Source organism: Hoplias malabaricus, chromosome 10 (assembly GCF_029633855.1).
Source record: "Hoplias malabaricus isolate fHopMal1 chromosome 10, fHopMal1.hap1, whole genome shotgun sequence".
In the NCBI taxonomy this organism is placed as follows: Eukaryota; Metazoa; Chordata; class Actinopteri; order Characiformes; family Erythrinidae; genus Hoplias; species Hoplias malabaricus.
The window spans coordinates 6413714-6426048 of record NC_089809.1 but is presented as its reverse complement, the minus strand read 5'-3'; the positions used below and the strand labels follow the sequence as shown (position 1 = coordinate 6426048).

Genomic DNA, 12335 nt, shown 5'->3' with positions numbered 1-12335 from the left:
CCATCAGATCCTCACAGAAATGTTCCAGGATCCAGTCTAAGGCCTGTGTAGTGCAGAAGCAGTAACCGCAGCAAAGCGGCTCAAACTCCTGATTAATGCCCATCCATTTCAGAAGAATGTGATTCATATTTTTTATTAAGTTCTTGATTAAACACTGACTCCTCAGTCAATTAGTGCCTGGTTTGGTTGAGATGACGCAGCTGAATGGTGTCATGCTGTGATTGGTCACTGAATGCGTCAATCATTTCTGTTCCCACTCACAATCTGCTCCTCTCAGTTTGCCCACCTTCTCAGGGCATATACAGATGGGCCAAAATATTAACACCGCTCACAGATAAAGTCATCACCACTGATGTGTGATCTCATAACATTGCACACCTCTTTGACCAGAACCACTTGGTCATATTGAGGAACTCTGGCCCTATACGGTGAGGCTTATGCAGCGGTTCCGGTGAGTAACTACTTACTAGGATTAGTGCATTCACTCACATTGCATTTCCTCAGTTTGCATTGCCTTTGAAATAGCAGGGGGCTTTATATTCCATGACTTCCTGTATACTCAGAAAGGAGCATGTCATTATGTGTGATTGCCTCTGGAGTGAAAGCAGGAGCTAGGCTTCACGCAAGTCAACAAACCCAAAAAAATGGATTAAACATATAAATAAATTACTGGTCTTTTGCTGCATCCTTCTACATGTCTTTATTTACTCTTCCACTTCTGAACACTATTTCTCAATATTTGAACTGTTCTCTCTCAAGGTAATGCATGAGTTCACCAGAGATCTTCAGGTGAGTCCAGTGGACCACCTGGTTACACTTGTAAACCCCATGAATATTTAAATCATTTGAAATAACTGGTTTAATCTGACCAATATAATAGAAACCATTCTTAGTAGTGGGCGGCACGCTGGTGCAACAGGTAGTGTCACTCTCACACAGCTCCAGGCTCCAGGTCTGTCTGTGAGGAGTTTGGTGTGTTCTCTCTGTGTCTGCGTGTGTTTCCTCCGGGTGACTGTCTGTGAGGAGTGTGGTGTGTTCTCTCTGTGTCTGCGTGTGTTTCCTCCGGGTGACTGTCTGTGAGGAGTGTGGTGTGTTCTCCCTGTGTCTGCGTGGGTTTCCTCCGGGTGACTGTCTGTGAGGAGTGTGGTGTGTTCTCTCTGTATCTGCGTGTGTTTCCTCCGGGTGACTGTCTGTGAGGAGTTTGGTGTGTTCTCCTTGTGTCGGCGTGGGTTTCCTCCGGGTGACTGTCTGTGAGGAGTGTGGTGTGTTCTCTCTGTGTCTGCGTGTGTTTCCTCCGGGTGACTGTCTGTGAGGAGTTTGGTGTGTTCTCCTTGTGTCGGCGTGGGTTTCCTCCGGGTGACTGTCTGTGAGGAGTGTGGTGTGTTCTCCCTGTGTCCGCGTGGGTTTCCTCCGGGTGACTGTCTGTGAGGAGTGTGGTGTGTTCTCCCTGTGTCTGCGTGGGTTTCATCCGGGTGACTGTCTGTGAGGAGTGTGGTGTGTTCTCCCTGTGTCTGTGTGGGTTTCCTCCGGGTGACTGTCTGTGAGGAGTGTGGTGTGTTCTCCCTGTGTCTGTGTGGGTTTCCTCCGGGTGCTCTGGTTTCCTCCCACGGTCCAAAAACACACACTAGTAGGTTTTGGCTACTCAAAAATAGTCTTTAGGTGTGATTGTTTGTGTGTGTTGCCCTGTGAAGGACTGGAGCCACCTACATTGTGTGTTCCTGCCTTGCGCCCAGTGATTCCGTGTAGGCTCCGGGCCCACCGCGACCCTGAATTGGATAAGTGGTTACAGACAATGAATGAATAAGTTCATAGTGGTAGTTACAAAATATCGCAAACAACATCTCGTTCTGGTTACTGTACGTATCTCAGCAGTGATCCACAAAGTGGATTACTTGTATAACTGGTTATTCAAGCTGAATTTACCTGGGGATGTGATGCAACACATGAATTTCGGGAAGAAGATGAGCCCATGGAGTGTGTCCGACACTCTGCGCAATGTTCTGCTGAGACCCCTTAGTCCATTCTTTTAGGATTGAATGAAGATGTGTATGAAAACGCCACTGACAAACAGAAAAACACATAAGCCTATGGTTACCATTCCTGATGTGAATTGTTGACTAAAAGAGTGTGAAGACCCCTGTGGAACTGCGTTCTCTGGTGTGAAGGACCTTTACCCTACACGTTTGGGAAGAGCTGGAGTGGTGTTTTTCACATCAGTCCCTGACCTCACTAATGTTCTTGCGGTTGCCAGAGGTGCTCAGTGTTAGGATTGTGACAGAGCTTTAGCCTGCACAGTGTTATATTCAATCTAAACACAGCACAGCTTTCATGCTACATATGGGAGCCTGTTGCATTAGAGATGCTCCATCGATGAACATATGGAAGTGTGAACTCGTTCGGTTCCATCCACACAAACACACGGAGCTGAAAAACACTGGGGGCGTCTGAAGAGGACGAATCAGTACATGAGTCATTAGATTACTACGGTGCCCACAACACACTCACACACACAAAGATAACTCACTGCTAATATTCAAGTACTTCTGAGAAGAAGGAAGGAAATAATACATAAGTATTTATTAAAGTTATAAAAATAACAGCATGTTGTTATTATAGCATGTTTGGACCAGATCTTAGACCAAGAGCAAATCCCCAGGTCTGGAAACAACTTCTCGAAATAAAAACAAGAAATCGAGAGTGTTTTATGCTTTTGAACTTTTATTTAACTGAAAAAACCACAAAGGGTTCACTGACCAAGTTGAATGTATTTTATAAATATAAACAAATTGAAATTTTCACTTTTCAAAAGGCATGTTTACCACTGTATTACATCACCTTTCCTTTTAATTTTTAATTTGAAAAGAATTTTCAATTATGTTTAATAAATTACTCAGTACTTAAAATACTACTTAAGTTGTTTTTTATTTTATTTTAATCGTAATACACAGTCATTCGATGTTAAAATGTGCATTCATGCTACAAACAGCTCACTGCAGAAAGTAACAGAGGCATAAGAAATATCACCAAATGTCTTTGTAGTGTAACCCTATGTAGGAGTAAACAGTTGTAACTGTGCCCATTGATATTTTATGCTTTTGAAAAGCAGAAATGAATAATTATTGCTTTGAAAAAAGGGGTTATGTAAAATGCTATTGTCATTGGCTCAGGGCAGGGTTCATGAATGATTAAAGTATGATAACTCATTTTATCAGTTCTCATTTATAATATTAAATGCACATTTTTAATTGGAACGTCTATGGGTTGTTTTTTCTTGTCGGATATTAGCAAATAAAACAAATGCTACTAATCACTATTCTTATGTTCTGAATACTTTTCTCAAATTATGTGATGCCTATGTGAGGAGGGCAGGGGTTCATCTGTCAAAAGGAAAAAAAATTAAGCATATGAGCAAGAAGTGAAATACTTAATGTCGTTTTGTTTTGTATGAGAACTTTCCCTTTGCTTTAAATGTTGAAGACTTGCAGACAATTTTCACAGAAACAGGAAACAAACATTTTTGGCATCAAACTAGTTTTACTGAAATCTATTCTGAGACCCAAAAATTCTCTGAATTTTTTAGCCTCTGACTCTGACCAAACTGGATCCTAAAAATCGGTGCCGTTTGGTCTTTTACACATTATGTTCCTGTACTCCAAATACGTTCTGCAATATTCTCCAGTTCTCTAAAGCTTTTCTACTCAGTGTCGTTTATAAATGTAATTAAAAGCTAAATGTTTTGGAGGAAAAATGTCAGGATAAATGACATTGTTTTTGTGATATATAACTACTTCTTTGTGACCTATGTTTGCAAGACTCTGATAATACGAGAGGTTTTCATTGTATCATCCAATGATACCATCATCATTAAAAGACAGAAAACAGTATCTGATTAAGACAAGGGTCTATTATTTATCTGTTTAGCTGTAGTTTTGTAAGGGTTACCTGTCAAGCTACAATTTGTAAATAAGATAAAAATGCAAGCCCCATCAAACCCCGTCTTCTGTATCATATTACTAACTACTACACCATCCATTGTTTATTCTGGTCCAATTCCATGTGGTCATAGTCCGTGGAAGCGTTTGCAGGATTCTCCTTGTCATGGTGTGATATAAGAGACAGATACTGTCTGCAGGCACCTCAGTCAAGCACACACACTGTATCTGTGAAGCTGTGGTGTTTTTGTTTTTTGTTTTTAGTATGTACAGAATGAGGCCTGATATTGTCTTGCTGAAATAACCATGGACTTCCCAGGAAAAGATGTTGTCTTGACACCGTTTTGTCATGTCTCTCTGAAAACCCATTGTTCACCTCCACATCAATGGAAACCTCTCACATACTACGCTGTGTTCACTGATACCCTGCAGCCCTTCAACGCTGATAACAGTCTGGATGATGGAATTTGTCATTAGCATGGAAAACACAATAGTCATTCTGTATGAAAACAAGCTGAAACATGGATTCCTCTGACTGCATCAGCCTCTGAGATGAGCTTGGACGCAGGTTTCAGGTTGCATTTCTTGATGTAGAGGTGGATTGTGTTATGTTACTGGGTTTTCCAGTTTTCGGGTGCTCCCCAGCCCTTTTGGTTATATCACAGTAGAATGTTTCTCATGCCATTAGTTTAGAAAAAGAAACACTCAGTCATTTTGTCTAGTAATTATTTTTTATATTATTAATCCTCTTTCTCCAGGTTTGAATTCCTTTTGCCAGAGAAGTCCCTTTGGATTTCCTGAGATTCAGAATTCCTGAGAGAGAGAGAGAGAGAGAGAGAGAAAGAGAGAGAGATTTTCTGCTACTTACCTTATTATTAGTTAAAATAGATACAAATATTATATTTAAAACAGTAAAAATAAAGGTACAGTTATTAGCTTTCCTGAAAGGTTCAGTATTTACTTCCAGTGCAGAAAAGCTACATAAATTGTTTCCTTTGTTCTACTCCTCACTCTTCCTCTCGCTGCACATTACTCTCTGTTTTTCTCTCCAATCTGCCCTCCACTTCCTCTATCCAGGCTCAGCGAGATTCTGAGTCAGTGCAAGTGTTGGACAAAGAAAAAGGGCAATAAAGTGAGTTTGAGAGTGGGAGAGAGAGGGAATGAAGGAGAAGAAAAACGACAGGGGTCATCTGAGCCAGAGCAGATAGTGTTTACGGCCTGGAGGAGTGTGGGAAAATGGTGAGCTTAGTGTTTCTTGTGTTTCCTGGGAGGTAAAGGAAAATTTGCCTGTACACAAAAGCACACACACTCAGCATTATTAAGAACGTCTGAGTGTCTGTCTGTTTCCTGTCTAACCAGATTTTTGGGACTTTTCAACTCTATGGTAAACAATAACAAAGCAGTCACAATAGGGGCAATGAGGTTAGCTTCCCCTGAGTGCTCTGTCTTCACGAGTTACAAATCATCTATAGCCACACACTGTGTGCTCAGAACGCGCTGTTCATATAGTGTTTCTCCTGTGGAACAACATATAGAAGGCAGTCTGAGCGGTGTTATTGGGAGTGATTATTTTACTGACACCTGGTGGACAGGAGAGGTACTGTCAAACTGTAAATGGTCCTTCTCAGTCGCTGTGTCACTGTATGTGAGGAGTTTGGCGTGTTCTCCCTGTGTCTACATGGGTCTCAAAAGGTCAAAAGGAAATATAGCATTTTGTATTTATATGTTTATGAGGTCATTGTAGGTTTATAAGGGAGAAATAGACGTGATTTCACAAAGTCAAGTTACAGTAGTGCGGAATCATTTGGGGAAAATCAGATTTCTCTCAGCAGTACTGTGATTGACATTAAAAAGAGATTCAGTAAACTCCAGACCCTTTAGTTTCCCATCCATGTTTGTTTCAGAGAGCCAAGCTCTGTATTATTAGGTTATTCCAACTTAAAACTGTTTAAGGCATCATTTAAAGAAACACCGACAGTATAAAATACTTATACAAGTCATTATTGTTTATACATTTCACATTCCTAAACAAACAGCTTTGTAGTTCCTGAATGGACAAGTTTATCCTCCATGGAGTGGGTCCCTCACATAGTGGTGGCCATGTTTAAAACAGGTTTAGTACAAAAACCTCAGATATTTCCAAGTCAATATTAATAGTATACATAATGGGTTTTTTTTTTCATGACATGAGGGAAATTCTTTGAAGAAACAAGACTGTGACTTAAAATAATGTGGAATATCATTACTATGGCACTCTTGAAAATTGGGGTTTAAATGTAAACAAGATTTGTCTTTCAACTCTAGTTTCCAGCTAAGACTAAAAGCAATGTTCAGAGGGAAATTTACAGGAGGGGATAAGCTACACTTCCCATGTGTAACGCATGTATTTGTGTGTGTGTGTGTGTGTGTGTGTGTGTGTGTGTGTGTGTGTGTGTGTGTGAGAAACAGGCCTAAACAGGATGTGTATGCTTGAGCAGGTCACATTTAAATAATCACACAGGAATCACACAAGCATGATTTCTAACACAACTGTATCCCCCAAAGATAAACAAACTACACCGTCCTTAATAACAATATAAATATTACAGTAATATTACATTTGTAGACACCCTTTATAGTTTGTGAGTCAGCTACTGACTGTGAAACGTATTAAAACTTTAACCATGAGACCTTGATTGGTTTATTCAGACTGGTCTTTTTATTATTATTATTATAATTCATCTATTTAATTTCCATAAATGCAGAGGGGGTATGAGACGAAAATATCCTCTCCTGTATTTCATTCCAACTGCCTGGCTTCTTGAATCTTGACAGACTGGTCTCAGACATGTCAGGGCAATTGTAATAAAATTCTGAGAAGGACTTTTACTTTCTAGGCCTCCGTCTGCAACTTTAGTTTATATTTAGTAACATAAATCGATCAGCCTTAAAAATAACACTCCCACCTTGTTTCTAAATGTACTCTCCATTCTCTCAGCTACACTGACCATACAGGCGCTCTACCGTTATACACTGTACCCCATCTGTTGCTGTGCATACTTTATTTGCCCCTCTTTCACTCTGTTTTTAATGGTCACTTCACCCTTACAACACCACCACAGAGCAATATGATGAGCTAATGTGTGTTGCGCTAGTGCAAGTGGATCAGACACAGCAGGGCTGCTTGAGTTTTTAAATCTTTCAATGTCACTGCTGAACTGGGAATCCAACAAACAAACAAACCTCTGGGGGTCTTAACCATTGAAGTATATGTGAAAGGTATGCAGAGCGACATGACTAACGTCTGTAACTTTAGAACTAAAAAAGTGCTTTTCTGTGGTCACTGGAGCTGAGAAAATGCATAGTCAGTGTAGAAGTTTCATAATGTTATGGCTGATCTGTGTATTATTGTTGTTTCTCTCCTATGCCTATATTATGTATAGTACTCCCAGTTCCTGTTTTGCACGTTTTTGTGTCACAATAAATGCAGTGAATACGTTAAAATAAGAAAAATAAAAACAACATCATGTTTCTTTCCTAGGAGGCGTGCACATTACGGCCGACTGTGACGACAACGGCCTCCATGACGACGGCGCTTGTGACGCTGCGTGCGTGGCCCCGCCCTTACGCACGCACACACACACAAGCCCCGCCTCTCCTCCTCCTAATGTGGGCGAAATACGACACCCGCGCGAGCGAGGCGCGTATCACAAATACCTCTAGCTCTCTACCTAGTGTACTACAAAAGGCTTTAAAAAATGGCTCTCGTGGACAAGCGGTTGGCCATATATCTAAAAGTTAACCATTTGTGTTTCGTACATTAGTGTATAGTTTACTTACTGGGTAAATAGTACTCTATTTCAGTGTTGTTTTTTTAAGTCACATTGTGCTCTATGTGGGGAGTGAGTAGCCATTTGGGACACTCTCAATGTGAGACAGAAAGAGTGAGGGAGAGTAGTTGCGGAATGTGTAGGTAGGAAAGAAAAAATAATGAAAAGGTAAAAGAAAGTAGTGGAGAATTCATACTGAACTATTACAGTGTATTTTAGCATTTTTAAAAAAGATATGCTTAAAAGCATTAGATATGACAGTGATCCAGTGCACAAAAACAACATCAACCAAAAAGCGGCAACAAAATCCGAGAAAATAACCTTCTTTTCTCGTTTTATCTACATTTTTCTCGGCGCCGAACTTCACCGGGGAGCTCCACTAGTTTTCTGTATCAGCCCTGTTCAATTCCAGAAATTTTTGGAGTCGACTCCGTTTCCGATACCAAAAGAAAGGAATCGAATCTAGGGTCGATTCTGCACAACGATGTTGATTCAAAATAAAAAAACAACTCTGAAAAATAGTACGACATCGTAATACATTTATATTGTTATAACAACGTTAAAATTAACATTAACAAATACATTTTGGGGAGTAAATGTTAGCAAACTATTGGGGAAATTTTATTGTGAACTCGTTTTATCACAAACTTTACATTTTAATGTTTTCTAATTTGTCCACCCAGTTTTTTTGATAGCGTATGAGTTGTGGAAGGCTGATAAGCTGCCTCAAGAGTTACAGCAATATGTATATTTAAAACATATATTCAATACATTAATATATATTTCGATTAATTCATTGTGCCTGTTGTATTTTGTGTTGCTTAGTACCACTGAGCACATCAGTTTATGACTGAGGAATGTTTTATAATGTATTTATAACATGGGTGAATGTGTGATGTCTGTCCAGAGTGTGTTTGTTGCCTTTGGGCTTAATCATTCATTATCTGTAACCCTTATCCAGTTCAGGGTCGCGGTGGGTCCAGAGCCTGGAATCATTGGGCGCAAGGCGGGAATACACCCTGGAGGGGGCGCCAGTCCTTCACAGGGCAACACACACAGTCACACATTCACTCACTCACTCACATCTACGGACAATTTGGATTCGCCAATCCACCTACTGGCCTTAATCAGGATGAAGAAATTATGAGAAATTGATGAATTAGTTGAGTAAATATATACAAAAAAATGTAATGGATAATTAAAATGACCTAAGAAAATAGCTAGGGTTTTTCGACTTCCTTTAGACACACACAAGTGCACACACTCACATACACACAAAGACAGATGTTGTGTTCCATTACACACAAAAATGAATAATCACAGTCAAGAATAATGTATAATACTCTCTTAAAATAATACATTCATGCACAAATTCTTATTTAATACAATGTACACCTATAATAATACATTCATAACACACTTTACATTTGAACAAATCTCAAAATGATACAAACATAAGCTCTAGTAAACAGACATGTTTTAAGTCCCTTTCTAAAACTCTCGATTGTCTGAGGATGTCCTGAGTTGGTCAGGAAGTCTATTCCATAAGCAAGGGGCAGCAGAACAGAAAGCCCGATTACCCATGGTTCGTTCGGGAGTTTGGTTCGGGACGGGAGAAAGAACTCATCCCCCCACAAACATCATCACGAACCCTTCGTTCTGTAAACTCCAACCGCCTCCACGTGGAATCGATTCTGAAGCATCTGAACCGCATTCGACTCTCGAATCATGAATCAGAACAACGCGGAGATTTTGAGAGTCGATTCTTTTGAAGGGTCGACACGCAGCCCGAGTGGATCAACTTCCACACTCTCCAAACTCTGGTGTTGTGTGGTGGGTGTGTGGAGGGAAAGGAAACGAGTGAAGAGGAGGAGGAGGAGGCGGAGGAGGAGGTGGAGGTGGAGGTTGTGGGGCACGACGGCGACTGTAACGTTTAACGGAGGCTGGAACTTGTCAGCGAATCGTTTAAAGTGAAAGTTTCGTGTGTCTCTCGGTGTGCTGTGGTGTTGTTGTGTTCGCTGCAGTGGGACTCTCTCCGCTCTCCGCTCGCGACCGACAGCATACAACTTTTAGACATGAAAACCCCGGGGGACTCGGGTAAGTTTTTTTTTTTTGTTTAGTTTTTTTTCCCCCACATATTCCATTGCTTCCTTCCCTCATTCAGAACCGATACGTCGTTGTTGACACTCGCTCGTTTTGCCAAGCGATCACTTATAGTTCGTGTCGGCAACTTCGACTGGATTTGAATTCCTTGAACAGTGGCAAGTGGCTGCGCGTGAATACAGCGTGTTAAACCAACACATTTTAAGGCGATGGGATTTGACTTGATTTCGTGGGGAAGTACATGTGACACATTTGAGTCGGCTATGTTCAAAGCCTTCAGCAGCTATAGCAACGGACCCTGTGAAGTTTTTCTTGTTTGCGAGAAGAGAGAGTAACGTTACACTCTTAGTATCAAGAGTTCTACATAAAAAACAAGTTCTCTGGGGGTTTGATGCTTTGTAAAACAACTTTTTAAACGCCAGTGTATGGATTCACACTACAATACGTTTTTAGAATATTGGATTGATGAGTAGCTTAAAGGTTTTGTGTAACTTATTTAAAGCTGTGTAAGTGTTCATTTAGCTGATGTTACAGACTGGATTAGGATTCAAATAAGAGAAATCCAACAATATCCACAGACTATAGCTAGTAATATACCAGAGAGCACACAGCCTTGTGTCGTTGGGTGTTAAAACGGCACGCATTATTTTATTGACTGAGTACAACACACGGCTCCATTCAGTTTGAAGTATGAGGGTTTGTAAAAGTTTAAGACATTGTCAACACCGGTGGAGCTCATTAACTGGTGTTGTATGTTGCGGCTGTTAAAGACTAATGAAGGATAATAAATAGCCTGTTACACTTTGTAGGTGCCACTGAATCGTTGGGTTCCGCTCATGGCTGTATTCATTTCGGATGAGCCGAATCACCAGAGGACTATATTGATTTTCTCTGCTTTTCTGGTGTTTATGCCAACAGCCAAGTGCTGTAGTTCAGTCTGAGGGACCTGTTGAATCGCTGCGACTTCGTAAAAACACCCCAGGACCGGTTATATCGCTCAGTTGTTGTCGAGAGTGTGGCGGTTTGTTTTGTTTTGTTTGTTAGCGAACGTTTTTGGCCGCGTGAGGGGAACGAGCGCGAGCTTTGAATTTGAATCAAACTAACGGTCTGAGGCAATTTCGGTTAACATTTCGACTGTTTCCACTCATATATTGCAAATTATTCGATTAAAGTACTCATCTCGTTTTCACTCTGCCGCTTTACGTCGTCGTTGTTTTGCTGCCTAAGACTAAGTTTTAGTCAGGCAGCTGTGTAGTTTACGGTTTGTTAGGAAAGGGAACGTGTTTTCGACGTGTTTTAAGTTGGTTAGTAACTTTCGTGATACCACACGGCCTTTCTGGGGATGTTGAGGAATCCATGTTGGGAATTTTCCCTCACGCCCCTTCCCCCTTTCTTCGCTGAGGAAATTAAGTGGAGCCAGAAATTTGGGCTGTGAAACTTTGACAGATTTTATTCCCCAAGTGATCATTATATAGACCCGTCTACTCTTACTCTTCTGCAAATCATATCCACAGCCACTGGGACAAGAGTGTTTTGGTGGGTTAGTGCTAACATCAAGAACTGCTGCTTTAGTTTAGTTTTTTTTGTCATAATGCAGCTTAAAAGTGATATTGCCTAAATATTTGTAGAATATCAAACCCACATATAATAGGAATGGTGCTAACTTTACAGGAGAGATTCGAATATCCATTCAGTGCAAGACATTTTCACAGTTAAAAAAAAAACTTGGCAAACTGACTGCGTGTATGTTAAGTGGGGAAACTGTAAATTAAATCTTTCAGTTAACAATACTTTTAATGCTGCATATAGCATAAAATATAGAGTAAAGATGCCCAAAATTTGTTTTGGGGGGCCACAGTGCACTGTTTGTTTTTGCCCCAGGGCCATAAGACAAAACTACGCAAGAAGGGACGGTAGATGCATTAGTTGAGTCCCAACTATTTTCAAAGATTCATTCTGTAAAATTATGCCAGGTTTTCTCACTTCAGACTCTAAAATCTTAACAAATAAAAGCTTATTCACTCAATGGATGAAGATAGGGTTTAGGACCACTTTTGTGGTGGGATTCAAGCAGGTCATTTCTAGGTTCACATGATTATTTCCCATTGTATTCTAGCCTCGCAGTTTTGTCTTCTCTTTTCACCTGAATCGTGTCATTACCTCCCTTTTTAAGCCCTTCTTGAGCTAAATTAAGTGTGCTGGAGCTGGAAAAACAAGAAACTGCCGTGCAGGTGGGACTAAATGACTGCAGTTGGGAAACAGTCAAGTTTTGTCTGGGCAATTTAGTCTGGAACTCTAGGCTGGTGGGTGTTAACCCCTTGAGCTCTAGATGCCTGTGTATGGAGCTGCACTTAAGCTCCTCACAGTCTTATGTTACTGAGTAGTTTATAGTAGTTACGGAATTATAAATCTTAAGAACAATAATCCTACAGAATAATAAGTCAGTGGCTTTAAAACTTGGAGGATGTCACTCACATTTAAGTGCCGTGAC

At 40.6% G+C, this 12335-nt stretch overlaps 1 protein-coding gene across 2 annotated transcripts in view; it reads left to right on the top strand.

Moving 5' to 3' along the window:
* Positions 1-342: 342 nt before the first annotated feature.
* erfl3 (Ets2 repressor factor like 3) overlaps positions 343-12335 on the top strand; it is a 74069-nt gene continuing 62076 nt past the window's right edge. The window contains exon 1 of one of the 2 annotated variants that reach the window (XM_066683314.1): positions 343-451. Coding sequence is in view for 1 of the 2 variants with exons in the window: in XM_066683313.1 (XP_066539410.1) it covers positions 9817-9838 (22 nt within the window). In the remaining variant the exon portion in view is untranslated. Of the gene's footprint in view, positions 452-9746; positions 9839-12335 lie in introns of those variants that run through there. The other variant, XM_066683313.1, reaches the window with a different exon arrangement.